The sequence below is a fragment of the Dendropsophus ebraccatus genome, chromosome 4 (assembly GCF_027789765.1).
Source record: "Dendropsophus ebraccatus isolate aDenEbr1 chromosome 4, aDenEbr1.pat, whole genome shotgun sequence".
Classification (NCBI taxonomy): domain Eukaryota; kingdom Metazoa; phylum Chordata; class Amphibia; order Anura; family Hylidae; genus Dendropsophus; species Dendropsophus ebraccatus.
The window spans coordinates 92,450,045-92,474,601 of record NC_091457.1 but is presented as its reverse complement, the minus strand read 5'-3'; the positions used below and the strand labels follow the sequence as shown (position 1 = coordinate 92,474,601).

General features: G+C 42.5%; 1 protein-coding gene and 1 long non-coding RNA gene across 3 annotated transcripts in view; one reads left to right on the top strand and one right to left on the bottom strand.

Moving 5' to 3' along the window:
* The window catches only part of LOC138788427 (uncharacterized), a 49,092-nt gene extending 30,694 nt beyond the window's left edge, over positions 1-18,398 (top strand). Inside the window, exons 2-3 of one of the 2 annotated variants that reach the window (XR_011362604.1) lie at positions 2,699-2,772; positions 18,169-18,398. This is a non-coding gene — a long non-coding RNA (uncharacterized lncRNA). Of the gene's footprint in view, positions 1-2,698; positions 2,773-5,506; positions 5,645-18,168 lie in introns of those variants that run through there. The other variant, XR_011362603.1, reaches the window with a different exon arrangement.
* Positions 4,620-24,557, bottom strand: part of FA2H (fatty acid 2-hydroxylase) — a 58,753-nt gene continuing 38,815 nt past the window's right edge. The window contains exons 2-7 of the mRNA XM_069966276.1: positions 18,289-18,375; positions 13,229-13,371; positions 10,051-10,157; positions 6,373-6,545; positions 5,590-5,842; positions 4,620-5,164 (exon numbers count right to left, since the gene is read on the bottom strand). Of these exons, the coding sequence (XP_069822377.1) occupies positions 5,088-5,164; positions 5,590-5,842; positions 6,373-6,545; positions 10,051-10,157; positions 13,229-13,371; positions 18,289-18,375 (840 nt within the window). The 3' untranslated portion in view covers positions 4,620-5,087. The remainder of the gene's footprint in view (positions 5,165-5,589; positions 5,843-6,372; positions 6,546-10,050; positions 10,158-13,228; positions 13,372-18,288; positions 18,376-24,557) is intronic.

Sequence of the window (24,557 nt, the reverse complement as noted above, 5' to 3'; positions counted from 1 at the left end):
TCCGCCAGCCCCAGCAGCTGATGTCTCCCGGCAGCGCGCACTCCCGTCATCCTCCGGGCACAGGCAGCGGGGTACAGAGACGCTGCCTGTGTCCTGGATGTGTCGTGCAGCCGGACACTTCCAGCACAGGCAGTCTCTCTGCACCCCGCTGCCTGTGCCGGAGGATGTCGGGAGTGCGCGCTGCCGGGAGACATCAGCTGCTGGGGCCGCCGGACGGGTGAGTAACTGGTTTGTTGTTTTGGGGGGCACTGGCTACTATGGGGGGCACTGGCTACTATGGGGGGCACTGGCTACTATGGGGGCACTATATGGGGGAATTGGCTACTATGGGGGGCACTATATGCAAAGATGTGGGGGATTTGATGGCGGCGGTTGGGGGGGGGGGGGGCCCAATTCGCACCTCTGCTTAGGGGCCCATAATGCTGTTAAGACGGCCCTGACTCCACCTGTCTCACCCAGGTGGTGCAATTATTTTTGCAGGTATTAGACGGATCTTGCACGCCCAGAGCATAGGCGTATTATACGCCATGGAGAGGCCATAGTGTACATACAGTGTAGGGTCTGCCTCGATATGAGTCCACCTTATCGTGGTGAGGCAGTTTACGCTGTTTGCAAATAGTAACCAAGAGACTCATTATTTTTGTGGGAATTTTTTGGGCAGTTGGGGGGGCTGCTTTCAGTTCCTAAGATAGACACTGGTAACAGCAAAAGGGGCTCTGTCGCCCCTTACTGCTGCAAGTCAATGAAACCATAAAAAAATCTTTAATAAAGTGACATAACTCTATAAAAGAAATGTAAAAAGTCTAATTTTATTTCTCTAGAATACCCCTTTAATAAGCAGCTTCCATAAATAGGTTTTTATGAATGGTAGCTATGCCCGTCTCTCCCGCTTTCTGATTCCATTTTGAGTTCCATTTTAAAGTTACTTTGCATCCCATTGCCAGAGACAAGGGCATGGCTGTAATAAATAAAGTTTATTGAAATGAACACAGGGTTTGTTCACACTCAAAAATCTGCTCTTTGGGATGAAATTTTTGATTCTAAATTTAAATGGAGAAATCTACGTACATGGTGCCCAGCCCACCTTAAGATTTGAGCTCAAACTTTTAACAAAGAGCAATCTCCCATGAAACGTCAAGATTTTCCCTATAGCTGCTATGGGGGCGGGAAGCCTGGCTCGGCCTTCTTCCTCACTGACTGTATGACCCATATAGGCACCCCAACATTGGCAAATGAAGTAAGGGGAATACAAGCAAGGGTCACACTGCCTGTTTTCCATTATGTTATGTATAGAAGGCAGTGTAAAACAAGGGTCAGACACTCCTGTGCTAGGCAGAAGGTTGGTCTGGAAAAAACCAGTTAGGGTTCTCCCATTCTTCTATGCACAACTCTGCCAAAGCAATGAACCATTTTTTTGTAGCGGAACAGAATCAACTGAAATGTGCATAGTGGATGATCCCAGCCTCAGTTTACAAGCAAACAAGGGACTGATAGTTACTAAGTAGTGACAATGGATGGTGTATGAGCCCAGCAGCAATGCGTGCCTGCCAACAGGATAAGGCAAAACCAGCCCGGCAACAACTGAGAGCCCTTATTATATCACAGTTGTCCAACCAGTTTTCTGCACATACAAGGTTTACACATTATCTGTAGAGAAAACATGAGACTGTCAACCCATAATGACAGGGACGGATGCCATACGTGGCCACAATGGTGGATTCCTACATCTCTCTGTTGAGAACAATTGTACAATCACATTTACACATTTACAAGTTAGGACCCTTTTACATGGGGAGACTGGCTGCAGATAAGTATCACCAACATTGGAGGTCAGCACTTATATTGTAAAGTGTCAAAACAGTGATCCAGTAAGTGTAAATGGGTAACGAGTCGCGCTCACTGAGGTAGCTGGGTCGGAATTGTAATTCATGCAGGTAATTTTTGCCACCCAATCGCTATACAAATGCAGAGAATGAAATCCACAGACCATCTTAATTGTCAAAACCCGACGTTTCGTTGTATGACACACTTTTGTCAAGGGGTCTGTATGGTAAATGCAGAAAGATATCCTGGGGAATCCATATGAAAGGGATCTGGTGCTGGTGGCAGACTGTGTGGCATTTGGCTGGCCACTTGGAGCATGCCACCATCCAAGTCGCCAGCCAAACGTCACACAATCTGCCACCAGCACCAGATCCCTTTCATGTGTACTCCCCAGGATATCTTTCTGCATTCACCATACAGACCCCTTGACAAAGGTGTGTGATACACCGAAACGTTGGGTTTTGACAATTGAGATGGTCTATGGATTTTGTGTTGCACAATAAAGACACTTAAAGTATCTGCAAGAACTTGTGGAAAATCATTATCTGCATTTGTATAGCAATTGGGTGGCAAAACTTACCTGCAGTGATCCAGTTAGTGGCAGCTACACACAAGCTGCACAGGTGAGTGCAGGCAGCAGTAACTAGCACCAGGATGGCAGCAGAGAATGCAACTACTGGCACTAGAATCATTGGATAACTCCTGTATGGAAAGTGACCAACAGGAATAAATAAGGGAGCTGCCATGTGTGTATATATTCACCTATATGATGACATGTTTCTTCTCAGCCATGAAATATCTGGCACTTCACACAATGTTACTATGTTCTTAGGAGTATGAATAAGTCTGCCACTCACCCTTTTTTTTTTTCCAGAAATACCGGTTTTGGAAAATCCTAAGATGACGTTGTTAACCTCTTCGATCTTCATCTTCTCATTCACCAGGAAGGTTGGTTTATGCCGCTCCTCTGGTATACATTCTATGGCTGCGTTCACACTATGTATATTTCAGTTATTATATGTATATTTCAGTCAGTATATTTCAATCAGTATTGCAACCAAAACCAGGGGTGGATTAAAAACACAGAAAGGATCTGTCCGCACAATGGTGAAATTGAGTGGATGGCCGCCATTTACTGGCAAATATTTGCTGTTATTTTAGAACAACGGCTGTTATATTGAAATAATGGAAGTTATTTACTGTTATATGGCGGCCATCCACTCAATTTCAACATTGTGTGAACAGATCCTTTCTGTGTTTTTAATCCACTCCTGGTTTTGGTTGCAATACTGACTGAAATATACTGACTGAAATATACGTAGTGTAAATGCAGCTTATGCTGTAGGTGTTAATGGACAGGATATTGGCAATCTGCAGTGAGACCTACTGTACCATCTAAGTGGCAATATACAAAAGATTTTTGTTGTCAGAGAGCTGCACAGGGTCAAAAACAAACAAAAAAAACACCTGGCTCAGAATCAGACTGCTGCCTTCCCTAGCTGATTTATTAGACACCTATCTAGGAGTGCATTGGCCCAACTTTGGCTGTCATAACCACAGCCATTCATTGTAACATTGATTGCACTCGGCGCTAAAATAGTTCAGAATGAATATTGGTCCATGAAGAAGAGAGAGCTTCTCACAGTTGACTCAAACTAAAAATGCTGACATGTTTTACACAGCCCAGGTCTCCAAGTTGCTCTAAAGGACTAAGCTTCGAGGGTTGTGAAGGCAAGGAAAGCAAGGAAAACATGTCCATGACTATGATTCCTGTGGCATGGTGCACTGTTCTGCCATAGGCTAATCGGCTGCCATGAAGGGATGAACTTGGTTAGTTGCGATGTTCAAATAAACAACACTGCTCAAAGTCGACCTAAGGTTATTGGAGGACCCCAAGAAAACACTCCCCACATCTTTACGCCACTTTCAACAGACGGATTAGTTGACACCTGATGGGAAGAGTTCTCTGGTTCATGCTACTTGCACCAAATTCTGACTCTCACATCACATTCAGAAATCTGAATGCATCTGATCCAATTTTTACCCTCTTTTGCCCACTGGAGCTTGCAGTATTGGCACTTGGACTGGCCATTTCCTGTTACAAAAAAAGAGCCCATGGAGCCTCATTTAAGAGTCTCGAAACACAGGACTAGTCAGATATCCCCCCTGGTAAGGACCCAGCCAAGGGGTGGCTCTTGTAGGGAAACCACCAAAACCACCATATTAAGTGGCCCTATAAGTCAATGTATTGACAAGGGAATATTTTTTCCATATTCATGATTCCCAGGGAGCAATGCACCTAGGATTTCTCTGCATTGAGCGCTTTAACCAGCAACTGACAGCGTCATCTATGGCTGGTCTCCCTGAGATCAGTGATTTGTTCCTCTTATCTCCTGTTACAAGCCCCTTCTTACTAGTGAGTTTTGTAATTGGACACATTAGAGCATGTGTTATATACAGCTGGACTGTTGCTTGACTGTTCATCAGATCCTCCTCCGACTAGTTTACTTTCACAGGGTTCCATTTGGCTGGATATTTATCCTCAATCACAGTATTCTTGGTATACTCTCTACACAATTGCATTAGAAAACCCCACAAGGTTAAAATCCTGGCCCGGGTAAGTCTGGTACTGATGAACATTCAAAGTCCCTCTATTTTCCTAATTTCATTGTGTGTGGATTCACATTGAAACTGATTCACAGAAAACTTGTTTACTTCCTTTCTTTGTATAGGAGAAATATGAACCTGAACAGAAGCAAGATCTTTCATTACGAAGAAAAAAAAATACAAAGTAATTTTTCTTAAAAAAAAAAAAGTCAAGTTAGTTTATTTTTCAAGCATTTGTACATTATGGATTTTACAGCAAGTATTTCACATGGCGGGTTAACGCTTTTAACTGTCAGTGCCATTTGGTATTTAAACAGGAGTCCATTCTTTTTTTTTTTTTTTTTCATGGTCAGGTCAAAGTCTCACCCGGCATACACACCACTATTACAGCTGGAAGTGGTCGGGCACTCAGTAACCAGTCGCTTTATTTCCCCCTGAACTTTTCTCTTCTTAGATTTCTCTTTTAGGTTTAAATAAATAATTAATTCCTGCTGAAACGCTTCCATGGGATCAATGGAAAAAGAAAATAAAAACTAAATAAAACTAAAATAATTATAAAATATTTATATGACTGAAATACAATGGTTTTCTCCTCCCCCAACATGTCAACTGCAGTCAGCAGGCATCATAGTCAACACAGTGATTCTCTGAAGCAACTAGTAGTCCTTAATTGCATCTTCGGGGATGAGAGTATTAAATGGACGATCCCATAGGGTGCTGGTTATGCCAAATCCTACATGGAGGGAGGAAAAGGAAAAGAAAGTGAGTGAGTGACTGGTAATCTTCTGTTTCATCCTTGATGGGTCTGCTGGCATCATTAAATTGAGGCACTGAGGCTGGCTGATGGATCTAGTGGATCTGAGTGCTAAGATTCATTTTTACCTAGACTTATTCTTCAAAATGTAATAAAACGTGATATCGCTGCACTGTAGTCTACTACTTGGAAACCAGACTATTCAATAAAACAAAAGGCTAGAAATTATCTAAAAGTATTTCAATAAAGAAAAAAATGCCCCAAAAGGTGTCTATAGCCTTTAATACTCTATTTTGCCTATGTTCATCTTTTATTTTACAGGTTTTGGGACAAGGATCCATCAGAACAGGGACATTACATTTCTGTATATTATACAAATACAGTAATAAGATTTCTTTTCATACCTGATTTCTGGTGCTCAAAGTGATGGCGGACATGATAAGACTTGAGCCAGGCGAGGTAAGACCCTTTTGCGGGTGAACCATAGTGTAGGTAGTAGTGTGTCATATCATAGGCCACATATCCAAACAACCCCCCAACAAAGAGGGAGAGTCCCACTACCGGGGGTAGGATCATTTGCAGGAGGACATACAGTGGTACGATGACAAATGAAGCAGGGACCGGAGGAAAAACCAAACGTGAGCTGTCAAAGGGGGCCTAGAAAAGAGAGGGAGAAGAAAGAACTGTCAGGATGAGGCCTGATATGACTGGTATTATCTTATACCATGCTGCAAAACCTGGTACTTCCCTCATATACTGAAAACTACATTGTATGGGGGCACTTTTCACCAACTGACTTTTATGGCTTATTAATGAGATAAGTCTCAAAAGTGTGACTAGTGGGGGTGTAAAAGCTGACCCACCACCCACACAGCTTTAAGTAGAAAGGTACTACTTTAGTAGAGAGTTACAGGGCACAGCTTTGATGAACATGCTGTAACCAACCGTGCTCCTGTGTGTCTGCCACATGCCCAGGGCACATTTGTGTCTAATGGAAGTAAACAGTGAAGGTTAATATTGGCAGACACAATATAAAGGCAGCAGAGGTTTTTTTTAAATAGAAAAAGTATATTGGAAAATGATATAACCTTTCATTAGAAAACAAATAACCTGAATTACCCCTTCAATATATAGCATTTCAGACACCTAACAGTGATGATCTCAGTTATACCCCCTCTCCACCTCACCTTATGGTGCTGTCCATGAAGCATGAAATGCAGGGTGATGAGAAGGTAGTTGCTTGCTGGGGGGTTCATGTGAAATATGTATCTGTGTATTCCATATTCCATAAGTGACCACACCAACATTCCCAGGAGAAAGAGAGGGAAGAAGCAGAACATTGGGACAGGGATGGAGTATTCTGACAAAACAAAGATGCTGGCATTTAGCTTTTGGCAGTTCAGTTTGTAATAAAACATTATCTATTTAAAAAGCAATGTCTGTTAATTCACACCAGAGCTGAATTCGCAATTCTGCAGGATTCACAGCTGAAAATTTCCAGCATTCCCTACTTGTTTGCATTCTGAAATGTCATCTTTACTCAGTTTCTCCTATCCCAGATGACTATACAGTTTTTGGTTTCCCCCTCCTACGCTCCTGTTTGCAAAGTGCACCTTTACGTGTGTTTGCATTTGTGTTGCAGCCATGGCAGCGTTTACATGTACATTTTATTCATTGCTATTGGAGTTGCTGAACAATTATGTCTTTTACATTGTATGTATGGAGGAGTGGCTGCCTTCACATTGGTATTGCACTCCACTCATCTGTCCAAGGCTTCTTTTTTTTTTTGTAAGGGTATAAACAAACACACCGTATACACAGCGTATATACTGCTGCGACACGCAGCAAATACGCAACAAATACGCAACAGATTAGATCTAAATAACTGAACACAGCATCAAATCTGCTGCAGATCTGCTGCGCATACGGTGTATGTGTTTGTACCCTCAAACTGTATTAAAATCTTTTCCACAGTCACTGGAGAACAATATTGTTCCATCAAAGAGAGGGCAAGAACATCCAGAATAATATTTTTCAGAAATACAAAGAACTGGTCAATATAGAAAAAATATTAGGGTTCCATAACAAAGGAAAAAGGAGACAAATAAGCTGGTTAGGATTTCACCAGTCATAAATCTAAATGCCCAAGGGGGGCGAGCTCCAGCCATGGCTGTTTTTAGGTAGAGCAGAGTATAGCTGATTCCTTCATACCTGAATACATTTTATAGGTCTAAGGACCATGACAATGTTTATTTAGAGGTACCCTGGAGAAATTTTTTTTATAATCAACTGGTGTCAGAAAGTCATATAGATTTGTAAATCACTTTTATTTAAAATAAATAAAGTTTAGTACTTTATTACTTTAGTACTCAGCTGTTGTATGCAGTGCAGGAAGTGGTGTATTTTTTCTAGTATAACACAGTGCTCTCTGCTGCCACCTGTGTCTGTGATAGGAACTGCCCAAAGCAAGAAAGGTTTTTATGGGGATAAGCTATAGAACAGTTCCTGTGGCAGCAGAAAGCATTGTGTCACACTAAAAAGAAAACTCCATTTCATGCAGGGCGCACAGCGATTGATAAATACTGGAAGGTATTTTTTTATATAACTAAATTACAAATCAGTATAACTTCCAGTTGATCTGTACAACTTCAATTTGTAGAACACCAGCCGATTTAAAAACTTTTTTCCTCCGAAATACCCCTTTAATGTTGGACTCCAGACAGATGTTGTCAACTTGATATTGGCAAATGGGTTCACAGGATTTGATCAAAGTGTGTGCCAAGAATCTCCATTTTCCATGTACATTAAATATAGCAGAAATACAGTTCTAAATAATAATTTGGTGCATTTTTGAATAAAAATATTGCCCCATAACAGTAAACTCCCCTTAAAAGCGAGCATACTTAACAGTGGCATGGCCTAAAGCAGTGCTTCTCAATTCCAGTCCTCAAGCCTCACCAACAGGTCATGTTTTGAGGATTTCCCATACAAAGATCACCTGTGATAATACCTGATGGACTGAGTATAATTATACCACCTGTGAAATACTAAGGAAATCCTCAAAACATGACCTGTTGGTGAGGCCTGAGGACTGGAATTTAGAAGCACTGGTCTAAAGGGAACTAATCAGCACAATTGTGCTGATAAAGATCCCAACTGCACTACATAGATGTGCTAACTAGCTACCCTATCCTACCATATACTTCATAGCTTCACATCCAGGAAAAACAGCTTCTGAGGTATAAACACACACACCGTATACGCAGCGTATTTACTACTGCGATATGCAGCAAATACGCAGCAAATACGCAACAAATACGCATTAGATTAGATCTAAATAACTGAACACAGCATCAAATCTGCACCATCAAATCTGCTGCGTATTTGCTGCGTATCTGCTGCGTATACGGTGTGTGTGTTTGTACCCTTAAAGGGGAACTCCGGAGAAAAAAATTGTTCTCAATTCAACAGGTGTGAGAAAATTACACGCATATGTAAATTACCTCTATTTAAAAAACAAACAAAACAAAACGTAAGTCTTCCAGTACTAATCAGCTGCTGTATGTCCTGCAAGAACTGGTTTATTATTTCCAGTCTGACACAGTCCTCTCTGCTGCCACCTCTGTCCATCACAGGTACTGTCCAGAGCAGGAGGGGTTTTCTGTTGGGATTTGCAACTACTCTGGACAGTTCCTGACACAGACAGAGGTGGCAGCAGAGAGGACAGCAAGTGCTGTAAATTTGAGATTTTTAAACAGAAGTTGTTTACAAATCTATATATCTTTCTGACACCAGTTAATTTAAAAACAATGATTTTTCTCCAAAGTACCCTTTTAATCTCGTGCATAGGGTAGGCAGAGTGCCATAAGCTAGGCAGGGGAAGTCCAGAGCTGCAATTGGCCACAGCCCTCAGCACGCTCTGCAGTTGGTGATTGACAGTAAAAGAGGCCTGTTAGAAGCACCAAAACTGCAGCACAGAGTATTGGTGCAATGTAAGACAACCAAGATTTGGCATAAAAAGTCTAAAGATTCCCTGAAGATGAGCCGCTATGGAGACTTTTGAGTATTTTTAAACCAGTTTAAGTAAGTTAAAGTGTAAATGTAATTTTAATTTTTGATGCAGAAATCAATAGTACATACAATTTTAAGAAATTCTGTATTAACTTTTTTTAGGCAAAAAAGCCTCTTTCTGTATAAAAAAAAATGTTTCCCAGCCACCCCCACACTCACTTCTTATTTGCTCATTATCAGGTAAAGTTGTCTTCATTACACAGAAGCAAAGGTAAGACAGAGCTGCAGAGTCCATTATAACCTGCTTATCTGGGAGCTTGGTGAGAGAAGATTGCAGGATGTAGTGTTTTGCAGGGCTGTTTGTCTACTCTCCGTGCTCACTCACTCCCCTTGCCCCCACCTCTCCATAGAGCATAATGGACACAGAAATCCTGCTTCTTCTGAAGTGAGGGGGTGGGGGGTATCAAAACAGCTTTTTGACAACATAAGGAAACTCTTTTGCTTAATAAAACCTATAACAGAGTTTCTTAAAATACCTTGTACTATTGATATTTATTAATTTCTGAAAAATGACACTTAAATGACAGTTACGCTTTTAGGCTAAGTATTAGGCTATGTTCCCACAATATCTTATTAGGTGAAAAAATGCATTTTTTACAATGACTGCCATAAATAATGATCATGCTTATTTACGGCCATCAATATAAAAAAAATATATTTTATTTTGCCCAAAAAGACATTGTGTGAGCATAGCCTGATACAGGATTAGTAAATCTGCCCCACATTTTTAGAGCACAGAGTCTGGACAGAGATTTTTGGTAGGGTGGTGGGAATAGATATAGGGCATTTCATACCTGTAGTGAATGAAGCAAAGAGCCTGGTTTCCCCTCGAGCCAGTTCTGTGAGACAATACCATGTTAAATATGCCACCACTGGTGCCCAAACCGCCAGCACAATGTACCTGGACATAGAAAAGAAAATGCAATTACTACAATAACCCACCATATGGGAGCAAGACCCCTGTTCTAGGTAGTTACTGCAACATGAAAAGAAATAAATAGCAATAATCCTGTTAACATTGGCATGACTGCAGGGCATGACTCTACTCCACACTTCATAAAGATGAAGTCTTGTAAAAAAAAATCTCAGGCAGGCAGGGGGTGCAGGAACATAATAAAGAAAGTATACTTTACCCATCCCCGCGCCGCCATAGCACTGCTTTACCGATATTTGACAGCCACCGGCCTCCTGCAGCTGCAACATCATGTACCCGGCAGATGGATTGCCCCCTCAGCCAATCAGTGACTGGGGGCTGTAACCAAAATTGACATCAATCCGCCATCAGAGAGTGGTGAGAGCGGCAGTCCGGTGGCAGAGGGATGGGTAAGCATAAGTTCTTTTATATTTTCCTACCACCCCCCTGCCTGCGGTTGAATTTTTATTTTCACGGGTCTTCCTCTTACTGTGGGTAGACAACAGCAGCCAGAGGAAGAAGGTAACCAGCATCAGAGTTACTCCCTAGTTAATAAAGGGGTTGTATGAGAAACAGGGTCTGCTTAGCTCCACTCTATTGTCAGACATAAAGATCAGCACAGATAATATTGTATCATCTGAGCTCCCACAATGAACTGTTTGAAGGTTCTAGTCCTATAAATGCAACTGAATTATGATTATAACTTGGGATGTAAATGAATAGAAAATTGTGTTGCTGCAAATTAGCAGAGGTAAAGCTAAAAAAATCTACTACAGATATTCAATAATATCAGTCTGTGTGCTCCGAGCTGCTTGTCGCGCAGTGTCTCAGGTCATTGTTTGTCACACAACAGCTTGACATGCAATCTCCCTGTCAGATTTGTGTTGCTCCAAGTGACATGTAAAACAGAAGCTGTATACAATGAATTGTATACATTCACTACTCACCGGTAACTACTAGAGTCCAGGCCCCATTTTAACGTTACAAGTACAGTGTAAAATAATGAAGATCTCAAAGCAGATCAATGGTAGCAAGTGGTTTAGTGGTATCTGAGCTTTTGGTGCTTTGATGCTTTATGCTTTTCTAGTCTAAATTGGGCACTTGTATTAACCTGGCTGCAGCAGATTTCAGCACTGTTGAACAGTATAACTGTGCTCTCTTTTTATACTGTCCTGTTGTAAGTTTCCACTAGTGAGGGCAATATAAAGAAAATATGTGGTAAGACCCATCCTAATAAACCACACTCTGTCAAAAAGTCCCTGGAAAACAATGTTTGAATTATGCCAACAATGCATCATTGTACATTATGGGAGCTCTGCTAATGTTTGGACCTGTGACCCTTGACACTATTTAGTAAATTACATGTATTCCCCATACTTACTAAAAATGCATGACTGAATGGCCAACTTAGGGTCCTATTCCACGGGCCGAGGAGGGCCCGATCAACGATGTAAACGAGCGGCGATCTGCTAGATCGCCGCTCGTTTACTGGGCCTATTCCACGGCCCGATGATCGTTGAGCGAGGGCTGCAAGGACATCGTTACCGATGTCCTTGCAGCATCATACATTACCTGTCCGGGCTTCTTCTCCGCGCTGTCTTCATCTCCAGGTCCGGCGCTCTCTATCTTCAGAATGGCCGGTCAGCTGACAGGCCACACTCAGCCAATCACAGGCCGCGGCGGTCCCGGCCTGTGAATGGCTGAACGCTCTGTCAGCTGACCGGCCATTCTGAAGATAGAGCACGCGGGACCCGGGGATGAAGACAGCGCGGAGAAGAAGCCTGGACAGGTAATGTATGCTGCTGCTGCTTGTCAAATCGTCGGTCGTCCACCGCACACCACTATTCAACCGTAGCGATGCGTGGTGGGGGAACGATGATTTTAGGTCTGGCCCTAAATGAACGATCAGCCGATGACACGATCATCGGCTGATCGTTCTCTCTATTTCACCGAACGATAATCGGCCAAATGGGGCCGATCCGGCCGATTATCGTTACTGTGGAATAGGGCCCTTAGTGTAGGGGAGGCTGTCCCTACACTGGCACTGTCAGCTCTGCTTGGGTAGTCTCAGACTGTGCAAGGATCTGCCCTAATGGGTAACACCCAGTTGGCCATTCAGTCATACATTTCTAGTAAGAATTACAGAGAAGTGGCATAATAACTATTTACTAGAACAGGTAGGCCAGGCAAGGGGACATGCCATCTTTAATGGAAAGACTGTTCAGTATTTAGTAATCAGTATTACACACCTATGGTATTCTTTCCATATAATATTGTGGCCTTTCTGTATCTTATGTAGAGCTGATTTCAAAGCTGCCTAAAATTCTGAATGGTAGATCAGTCCCAGCAGTGTGCAAGTGTAAAGTGAATACGTAACCCAGATTTTTTTTTATGTGCATTTTTATGAGGCAGCCACCTTACTTGAGCTGCTACTACTGGCATTTAGAGATATGCTTTACAGCAAGCCCTATTGACATAAGCACAACAGACTGGAGAGAAACCCCATACACTTCTATGGAAGAATTTGCAAAGCATGCTCTGAGACCTGTGCAAAAGTCTTTACGCATGGAGGGCAAAGGCTGAACGCCAAGCATCACATATTTAAAATGGCCTGATTTCATATTATATGTACACTGTAAACCTCCCAGTGATAAGGATATGACTGCTGAGAATTATCTTTACAGAACAGGAAGTGTCAGCTTATTATTGGGCGAAGTAGCCAGGACAAGCACTTCAAGATTTCAGAATTATGTTATAATATAGATAGCAAAACAGAACATTAAAATATGTTTAACATAAAATCTTTATTTAAACAGGTCGTTTACTGATAACACCTTCCCTTTAATACAACGCATCTGCCCCCTCGTGGGTGAATGGCTGTTCATCTGTATTTTGTACCTTTTGCAGGATTTACCATATAGCATTAAACCTGGTCTTCAATTTGCAGGGAATTGTCTCTGTATCAGAAAATGTAGCATTTTTGGTGATTTTACATATGGTCCAATTTTCAGATTTGTTGGGGGGTCAAAGTGTTTAACCTGTAAAATTAGAGCCCTTACCATGCTGTCTTTGAACACCACTCCACAAGGTCTGATTGGAAAAGTCGGATGGGTCTATCCACCGGCTGATGAACCCATTCTTCATATTTTTCCCGCAAGTGACCAACCTGCCAAAGCAGTGGCTTCTCCCAGTCTACTAAGTCCTAAAATAGACCATGATAATTTCGGGTTATTTTACAAACACTATGTATCGTGTGTTTCCTTCCTATATATTCGACAGCACTGTAACACTCTGAACCCACAACCTTTACCATAACAAACTGTAAAAAGTCTTCCCATGACAATTACCTCCTGTCAGTGACCAATCCATTGTGCTTTGTGTTGTTGCCAAGTTTCAGTGCACTCATTTGTATCCACAACTGATACAATTACTGGCACGTACTGCCATTCATTTCCTGCTCTCTAATAGCTGCCAGCAAAGCGACAGACCATAGTAGTTAAGCTAGGAGCCACCCCCACCTGTAGTAAATAGAAATCCAGGAGCGCCTTTGTTTTCTGACAACTTAAAATAAAAATAAAGGTTATGGTAATCTAAGAATCCATTTTTTTCTGCATTTATCAATATTATTGACTTCAATTTAATCAGAATTCAGCTTAGATGATCATTCGGGATACATGAATAGTTGGGAACCAGTCTGATGTTACTGACAGTCAGCACCAATGAATAGCTTGCAATGTAAGGCTGGGTTCACACTACGTATATTTCAGTCAGTATTGTGGTCCTCATATTGCAACCAAAACCAGGAGTGGATTAAAAACACAGAAAGGATCTGTTCACACAATGATGAAATTGAGTGGATGGCCGCCATATAACAGTAAATAACTGCCATTATTTCAATATAACAGACGTTGTTTTAAAATAACAGCAAATATTTGCCATTAAATGGCGGCCATCCACTCAATTTCATCATTGTGTGAACAGATCCTTTCTTTAATCCACTCCTGGTTTTGGTTGCAATACTGACTGAAATATGCATATACTGACTAAAATATATACGTAGTGTGAACGCAGCCTTAGGCAGAAACGCGCTCACTATAATCATGTCATTAATTATAGTTACCGTTCTAGTGACAATAATATGCTGTTTGGGCCGTAACACTAACACATTAAAGTAAGGGAGTCCAGCACTCACATGTCCCATGCCTCACACATTAATAAATCTTCACCTTGGATGCAGACATTACATATGGGCTATAAAAACTTCTTAGAACCAGTCTTGCAATCTTTATCACAGCATACAGCAAAATAAACTGAACAAACAATTCAAAACGTAGAGCGCGACATGATATCTAAATGTCATCTTTCGAGTACCAGCGTTGCCACAACAATTTTGCTCCAAGCCTCGATAAAGATCACTACGCTGAAATGTGTAAATGACAGAGCAGGGTCAGCAGCAGGGCCGTCTTACCCATTGGGCAGGGTAGGCGGCTGCCCGGGGGCCCTTGCGTCCTAGGGGGCCCCTGCCCTCTGTGACCTGTATTTTTAGCTTTATAAGACGCACTTATAAAACTAAGTGCGTCCTATAAAGCAAAGACGGCTCCCAAGCAGTGCTGAACACCGCAAGGAAGCTGTCCCGCCAGCCCCATCTATTGCCGCTCACTATGCATATGCATAGTGAGCGGCCCTGAGCCACCCCCTCCGCCCACCCAGCCCGCCCCTTCTATCGCTTCTCAGCTGACAGACGATCAGAAGCCCAGGAAAGTGCAATGAGCAGCACTTTCCTGGGCTTCTGATCGACTCAGCTAAGCGGCGATAGAAGGGGCGGGCGGTCCCAGAACTCACCTGTCCGGCGGCCCCAGCAGCTCCTCTCCCGGCAGCGCGCACTCCCGTCTTTCTCCGGGCACAGGCAGCGGGGTACAGAGACTCTGCCTGTGTCCTTGATGTGTCATGCAGCCGGACACTTCCGGCACAGGCAGTCTCTCTGTACCCCGCTGCCTGTGCCCGGAGGATGTCGGGAGTGCGCGCTGCCGGGAGAGGAGCTGCTGGGGCTGCCGGACAGGTGAGTAACTGGTTTGTTGTTTTGGGGGGCACTGGCTACTATGGGGGCACTGGCTACTATGGGGAGCACTGGCTACTATATGGGTACTGGCTACTATGGGGGGCACTGACTACTATGGGGGGCACTGGCTACTATGGGGGCACTGGCTACTATGGGGGGCACTGGCTACTATGGGGGGCACTGGCTACTATGGGGGGCACTGGCTACTATGGGGGCACTGGCTACTATGGGGGGCACTGGCTACTATGGGGGGGCACTGGCTACTATGGGGGGCACTATATGGGGGGATTGGCTACTATGGGGGGCACTGACTACTATGGGAGGCACTGGCTGCTATGGGGGCACTGGCTACTATGGGGGGCACTGGCTACTATGGGGGGCACTAGCTACTATGGGGGGCACTGGCTACTATGGGGGCACTGGCTACTATGTGGGGCACTGGCTACTATGGGGGCACTGACTACTATGGGGGGCACTGGCTACTATGGGGGGCACTGGCTACTATGAGGGGCACTGACTACAAGGGGGCACTGGCTACTATGTGGGCACTGGCTACTATGGGGGGCACTATATGGGGGGATTGGCTACTATGGGGGGCACTATATGGGGGGAATGGCTACTATGGGGGGATTGGCTACTATGGGGGCTCTATATGGGGGGCACTATATGCAAAGATGTAGGGGATTTGATGGTGGCGGTTGGGGGGGGCCAATTCGCACCTCTGCCCAGGGGCCCATAATGCTGTTAAGACGGCCCTGGTCAGCAGCACTCCAGCAAAATGGCCTGCAAGATGCACAATTCATCCAGGTCGTGGACTCCACGCAGCCATCAATCTACAATAGTAAAAAGTGAGGGATGACCGCATCGGTCCGGGATAAAACGTCATCCCTCGCTTTCTACACTGAAATGCCAGGAGTTATTTTAGCCCACGTGTAATGTCTGCATCAAAGATGCAGAAGTGTAATAAGGTAGAGTGACTTTTCATCACTTATGTAAGTGCTGGATGACTTGGCTTCTAGGCAGCTTGCTAGTACTGAGATACATATAAGCTGCAGAGCAAAAATGATTCAAAATCATTACTAAAACTAATTGCAGAAATTCTTATTACCACAGAATAGATAAAATACAATAAAAAAATGGATATCAAAAGATAGCTACAGTCTACTATATACATATAGGGGGAGATTTATCAAACTGGTGTAAAGTAGAATTGTCTCAGTTGCCCCTAGCAACCAATCAGATTTTAGCCTTTCATTTTCCAAAGAATCTGAGGAAAGAAAAGTGGAATCTGATTGGTTGCTAGGGGCAACTGAGCCAGTTCTACTTTATAACAGTTTGATAAATCTCCCTAATAATTTTTAATTCTTTGTACATTAAGGAGCATGTATGATTCTTTTTGTGCCATTATTTTGGCAGAAAAGGTGTTTTGCGCATGGTGTATATTTTTTAGCAGCATTTATCACGCCGTTTGCACTATTTTTGAGCAGTTTACGCTTTTTTTATATACTTTGCGCTTGGATGGGGCGTGGTTTGAGTTTATTAGAGATTTTCAAATAAATTTTAGAACAAACAGACAAACAGCCTGCAAAGGCTACTACAATGGAACACTCATTATTGAACAAGCTAGGGAAGATACAGGGGTGAATATTCAGCAAAACATTTACATTTTTTTAGCCAGGCTTATCATGTGCAATTTGCAGGCAGACCCTGGTGTAGTTTGTTAGCCCCCCCCCCCCCCACACACACACACACACTGAAATTGTGCAATATCTTCAAGGCTTGTGCTTCTATTGATAATTTTGGTGCATGTACCAGAGTTTTTTGTGTGCGCTAGCAGAAAAAAAAATCGCTAATGATACATACCCCCATAGTGTTCCTTTACTGCATTAGTGGGCCAGGCCTTCCAAACAAAGATGCATTGTTAGCTACTGTCTGCTCTGGGTTATTGATGATGGCCATAAACATGTGACCTGTCTCCTTTATTAACTCAGAATTGTCTTAGCCAGGTAGTCCCTTATGAAGCCACACAATCCTAAAAAAGGTGGGGGGCTCTGGCTCATTGTGGCTTCATCTATATCTCTAAATAGCTCAGGAGGGCATGGAGTGTTTGGGTCACTAAGCCTAAGTTCTGATTACAATCAGAAGTACCAGAGTTGGGATGGATCATAAAAACTTTAGTATACATAATATTTTAAAAATATTTATAAAGTACTTGAAAACAGAAGTGATACAGAAGCACAAAAGTGAGAAAGCGCCCTCTAAACCACAAGGAAGCCATATGACGACCAAACTTCGCCTGCAAAATCTGTTTGTTTAGGTGAATTTTTTATTTTTTTTTTGTTTGTTTTTAAGGTCTTGTCCTATATGAACATTACTTTCTGGGTCAGTTCACACTGAGGAATCAGAGATGAAATACCAAGCGGATCCGCGTTGCGGACTCTGTTCAGAATGTAAGGTATAGGGCTCTGCAGCTCTCCCCTCAAAGAATTGACATGTATATTCTTTCAGCGGAGAGCAGAGGCACCCTATACCTTCCATTGAGGCACTGAGGCAAATGGAATTCCGAGCAGAGTCCGTGATGGGGATCCAATTGGAATTTTGTCGCTGATTCCTCAGTGTGAAATGACCCTTAGGGTACGTTCACACTTACCGGATCCGCAGATGATTTTCTTTTAAATAACTGAACACCGCATCAAATCTGCACCATCAAATCTGCTGTGGATCTGCTGCAGATCTGCTGCGGATCCTGTAGGTGTGAAATGACCCTAACTTACAATTCTACTCTATTTACAAGCCATCAGAAAAGAAAAAAAAGTTATTTTCAAATTACCATAACATTGCATCCTTTAAAAATCCCTAGGGCAAAGCTGTCTGACAATTGATTTACTTGTTTTGTTGCATTCGTGATTACATATTTTTACATGCACATTTATTTCACAGAAAAGAAGCCCAAAGGAAATGACCAGCTATAACCAGAAAAGAGAGTGAAGGAGCAGACCAAAGTACCCAATAAGATTACTGTTCCACTGCGCTCAGAAATTAACATGTTTACATGCTCACCTTTTCTGGGTTAAACGTTTTAAACTGAATTCCATCGGAGTAGTGAGGTGCCTTCTTTGTGTAGTGATTCCTTCGTTCTCTCAAAGGCTGTAAAAAAACACACATTACGTCATTAAACGCAATCTTACATTGCAGTCTTTGCATGTTTTTTTAATTTCTTTATATTGACACTAACACAACTTTAATTCTATTAAATTCATAATGTAACTTTATAAAGGCCTGAGTTCATGGTCTTCTGATAGAAGATTTGGAGTGGGGCCACTCCTGCTGCTGCTTCCCTTCACATGGCCATTATGTTATATAATAAATCTGCAGCAACCACTAGAGGGAGTGCTTTAAATATGGATTAATACAGCTCCCACTGAAATGTATAGATTGGTATACAGCACGATCCCCTTCGTGGCGTCTTCAGGTCTCCCCTAGATCATCATGTAAAAGCTTATATTGAGCATTTATGTTATCATCCCAGTCACTCTGTACATAAATTACTTATCTTGTACAGGTCCTCTGCCTATATTATATCTCAGAGCTGCACACACTATCGTACTGGGTAGATGCATTTACTATACTCCAGAGCTACACTCACTATTCTGCAGGCTACAAAAGATGCCCTGTCTCATACCGGTATAGTAATCTGATGTGGGAAAATTTAATGACCCCTCCTTTCAAAACATGACCTGGGCAATCGGACACAAAAGCTGGGGGCCCTTTCTGCCCAATAATAGACAATGAATATGATGGTAACCAAGGCGCACATCACATTTAAAATCACATTTGGCTGCAACCTCAATTCTAAAATATATTTCCAATAAGAAATAAAAAATCTTCAACAGCACAGCTTATTCTCCAGGTTCCAGGCTGTGAAACAGAGCTCAGACCACTGGCACGTGCTCTGAAAGATACTGTGTGCTCAACAGTGGGAGTCTTGTCTTTGTACCAATCTGTTATACACATGGAGACTTGTTCCGTACAGGGACTGACTGGAACAAACTCAAACTGGGGAGAATTGAGAGGAGAAAAGCCCCTGCCCACTGCCTGGAACAATATGTCACTTATTATCATTCACTCTGATTCATCGACATATCAGCAAATATAGATTAAAGATAATGTAATTCTATAAAAAGAAAAAAGACATGGCCGCACATCCGCATGCTATACACTGATCCACTGCTTCTCAGCACAATCAAAAGTATACAAGACCACACATCACTTAACAGGTCCTGATTTATGTGGGTCCCTAACCTAAATGGAGTAGTGCTGGGTGGTGGCTACTATCACCACAACAGCAATGGCCATGGAGGATGCGACCTAGTGGTCCATGCCACCAGACCAAGCCCCCTTTTTCTGCTTTGGTTTTAGCCTCTTCCTACACCAAATAGTCTGTATATGGGTCAGTACCTATTCCCTCAGTCTACTGACTGGAAGCATAAAGTAAGCCTATGCATCTGTTCACACTGGTGTGGTGCTGGGAGCAGCACAGTTGCTGCAATGTGGTGTTGGTGTGGTGGTGTTGCCTAGAGCCAGGGGGCCTGGTCTGGCAGTAGTGCTGTTACTGGACCACTGGGTCACTCCCTCAATGGGCGCTGGTGTTTTGGCGATGGTGGTCGCAGACTCCAAGTGCATAAGTAAGGGGGTGACCCCATAACGTAGCACTGGTATACAGCTACATGTAAATGCCAAGAAATAAACAGCAAGAAAAATTCTGACAAGAGCATGCATCACTTATTTTAGTGACTTTAGTTTAGTTTTATTTTAGTTATTTTTTTGCTATATTTTGCTAAGCTGATCTGCAGTAACCAGTCACAGCCGCTATGGTGTGAATTACATTGATTACATTTATCTTCAAGTGCCCATAAACACTGAAGTTGGTGAAAACAGATAATTTTAAGATAAATGGTCATTTGTAATTGAAATTTAAACAATCGCCCTATGCCCAGTTTTAACAATTACCATTGCCTATATGGTCTAAAATGTAGGTAACTGCATTCATGAAGTGCTCCTGCATCAGACGACTGTTTGTTTAACAACCGTCAACCTACCTAACATACCACCTATGGCTGTATGCATGTTTTCCAGACTACCCTATGGCTACATCTATCCTTTCCAGCCACTGCAAGTCAAATATCGAGCGTTCCACATTTTGAGAAAACAAACTTTTACTGTAAGTTTGCTCATCTCTATTGGCCACCTTTAGGCTATGTTCACACTGCGTACAAGTCCGGCCGCATTTCGTACACCGTCGTACATGTGCGGCTGAAACTACGGGCGTGGGAAAAATAGACATGCGGCCAGTTGCGTACGAACCACGAACATACACCCGTAGTACAGTTAGGCTTCCCTAGCTTGTTTCGAAGTGATCTGAGGCAGGTCATTTACTCGGAAATCTTCGCCCAGCCCCATAAACCACACAGAATCTTTTGGATCAAAAAATCAAGTTCAATTTGGCTGAAATAAGTACTTCGTATGGGACCGCATGGAAATCCACGGCCGTGAGTTTCAACATTTCCGTCATCAAACAATGGTCTTGTTCATTTTTCACAGCGCCGTATACGATCCGGTCGTAAGCTCATACGTAGTGTGCATTGTGCGGGCGTATATCGTATACTTTCAAGCGAACGCATCAACCTCAAAACTATGTGTGTATATTCGCGGTTCGCACTACGGCCGGAAATATACGCAGTGGGAACATAGCCTTACACAGTCTGCAATATACAGCTGCTCCTCTGGCACCACAACAAAGGCTGTCAGTCCCAGCCTCACACATGAGGTGTGTAGCTGAGGAAGGATTGACCAGGCTCCCCATCCTAGGATTGAGAAAGGTGAATTAACCAATATTATAGTAGTAGGCCTGTTTCTGCAATGGCTTCTTGTATTGAAATGCTTTGATTTTAGCTCCGCATAGAAACACTATCATCTTTATGGTAATATATGTTTTTAGCTATGTTTCCACAAAGTAAAAATAAGGTCAAACAACGGTCGTTATTAATGAACATTAACATTAAGGGCGCCTTCACACACACCGGATCCACAGCAGATTTGATGGTGCAGATTTAATACTGTGTTCAGTTATTTACATCAAATCTGCAGTGGATCCGCAGCAGAAAATCCGCTGCGATACGGTGTGTGTGAAGCTACCCTAATAATGGCAGTTATTTGAACCTTTTTATAGATTGTGTGAACATAGCCATAAACTGTAAATGCAGCACTATGGCTGATCCCATTATTTAGGGATTTTGTCTGATTGTATGTTGGAGGGTATTGGTGAAGGCGTACAATCTAGAATGGAGCTGGGACCATTCAGTGGTCCCTATTCTACGGCTTGCCATCTGTTGTAAAACTACAACTGCCAACATTTGAGCATGCTAGAAGCTGTACTTTCACAACCCCTGGAGATCCGCAGGTTAGGGACCACTGATCTTCTAGAGGCATAAGAGTGATAATGGTCACATTTTCATTGTGAAAGTTATTTGCATTCTTGTATATATGTTTTCTTTGGTATCTTCAGCTTCTGCAGCTTTCTAGTGCTGATCTTACACTGATGTACTCACTGTGATAGAGGTTAATCCACATGATACTGCTGGTTGCCATTTCGATAACTGTGTTTTATCTGCCCCTGAATAGAGTTTTATCAGCACACAAATATTTGCAGTGTATGACAAGACATCCGTTACATTACAGTGGACATATATGACCTTCAGCCATTCACCAGTTTTGGCGGACTTTCTCCATGAGAACTTTAAGTTTTAGTTCAAAGAACTGCACAGACTTCTAATATTTAAGTTGCTCTTATTTAACATATTGTCCGTCAATCCACAGATCAATCCAGGGGTGCAAGAGTTAATACAATGACACTGTCAAAAATGTACAGTGTGTTTGCCTTACTCATTGTGCTCGCGGTCCCGGCATTTATAAAATTCTTGCTCCCACCCACACTCTCCCTCCACAAGTCACTGAATACGCTGCACACACAAGCACAGCACAGTGAGTGTCCATTTACTGCAGCCTACGTACATTCATATCCCATGCCTTATGTGGGGTGAGACGCGGTGCTGTCGCCACTGCTGTCCAGAACTGACCGCTCTCATCTTGCTTGTCTTAAAGTGGTTTTACATCAGTTAAATGATGTATGTACTGTACACTGGAAACCAGAATATGCAGTCACAGAACAAGCAAGCAATGTTAGGAGATTTCAGTTCTGGAGTCAGCAAACATTTGAGGGCAGCTTTGAGTACAATACTGGATGTAACTAAACTACTAAATAACTACTAAATAACTAAAAAACGTTAACTAAACAACTACTTAAATACTGCCCCTATGTACAAGAATATAACTACTGATAGATAACATGTGACCAGGTTTTAATGCAGAATGCATATGGCAAAAGTAAAAAAAAAGGAGTGGGTGATGGGGGCATCTTGCAAAATCCCCAAAAGTTCCCAAATCCTAAATTTTACATGTTAAAGTTATCGACTGCCAGACTTACAGCAAATACTCCTACCAGGAACGTCGGGCACAGCGGCCACAGACACTGCAGTATTATGCCACTGTATCTAATCTATTATGTCTAATGTTGGCAGCACAAGACAGAAAGGAAAAGGTTTGATACCTAGGATATGGGTGCACGCTTGAAAAGTATTCTTCGCCTAAATCTATTATGTGATCCTTTATGCTAAGCCATTGTATCTAAGCCTCTTGTGTGTGATACTGTCCCAAGAAGCTCAATGCACTATATCAGTCTTCATGTACCACTAGGGAATGTCACAGTAACCCAATAGTCTGTGTCACAGTGCTACTAGTACTAGAGATTATATAGAACACAGATTATGTAAAATGCAGATAGTTTATCAGTCGGCACATTTCTCATTTTCCTGCTGGCTCTCAATCGCCAAGGTGCCTTCTGATTTACTTATCGCGTGAGGTCCTTGTGTCGCTCTATGTAATGTAGCCGAGATGTCAACACACAACCTTCATAATTTATGTATGGCAAGAAACATGATATACGTGAAGGGCCACACAGCAGCATTGTATATGTTACCCCTATAGCACTAAAGGACCTGACAAAGGTCTAGAACAACATCTGACCACAGCCGAAAAATAGCGAGAGTCCTTAGCAGCGCATCTGACAATCTACAATGCATGAGGAGTTCAGTAAGAGGTGACAACACTAGATGAGCGCTCTTTGTCACTCATAGTTGAAGATTGTGACCCTGCACAGATAAGATGTAATATAACCTGATGAGGTACAAAATCCATAATGCCATCTGAAGCTTGTGTTATGAAAAACTTCTAGATTCTTATAGAAATCTAAAAGGGTTAAAGGACAAAGGTTAAAGTGACTGGGGTGGGACGCTGCTCCAGGCCCTAGCTGAGTGGGCTGTCCATCAGCCAGAATGGGCATTCTCCTCCGAGTCATGATATCATCACAACTCGGGGAAAAATGCCTTCCAGCATGGGCAGAAGCAGGGGTAAGGATTGGTTGTTACATTTGCCCATGTCTCTGACGCCTGTCAAATTTTAGCCAGGGCTGGAGTTCTTAAGTTTCTCTTCGAACAAAGTGTCATAAATACGTGTGGAGACTTACAGGCCACTCATGCTCTGGAATCTGACTTCCGTAAGCAATGCCTCCATCTTTAGTGTTTTTCTGTTTATAGACAGGGCCTGTTCATTGCAAGGTAACATTTATAATAATAGGATAAGTCTAAACACCTGCTATGGATCCTCTGGAGAGAGGGAGGGCACAGCCAGATGTTAATAGGACCCCTCAACAAGTAAGGGTGCAGGAAATCAACCTTTTTGGAACAATTTTGGAAAGAAGATGACAAGGAAGGTTAGCGCTGTAGTGGTTCCCAAAATACTATTTATTTAGTGACACACCCTCACATACACACCCATGTCTTTTTTTTTTTATTTACTGTATTTTTATCATTTTTTACATCTAGAAGTTATATTTGCAAAATATGTAACAAAAGCTGAACTGCTGAAATAAAGTAAAATATACCATATAACAATAGGCATTATGTTCTTTTTACACATGTCAATCAAACAATACACAGTAGTAACAACAACCCATAATAAAATCAAGAGAGACTGTTAGTTGTTCCATACTGAGAGTCTGAGGTTGCATCTAATATACAATAAACTTTTTGACCTGGCATATGGGACTCCTATGGTTAGTCCACAAGATCGAAAGAAAGTACAAAACATGGGACTAGACAAGCCACAAAACACAGAGGAAGAACCCACCCCCATGTGTGACCATATCCACAATA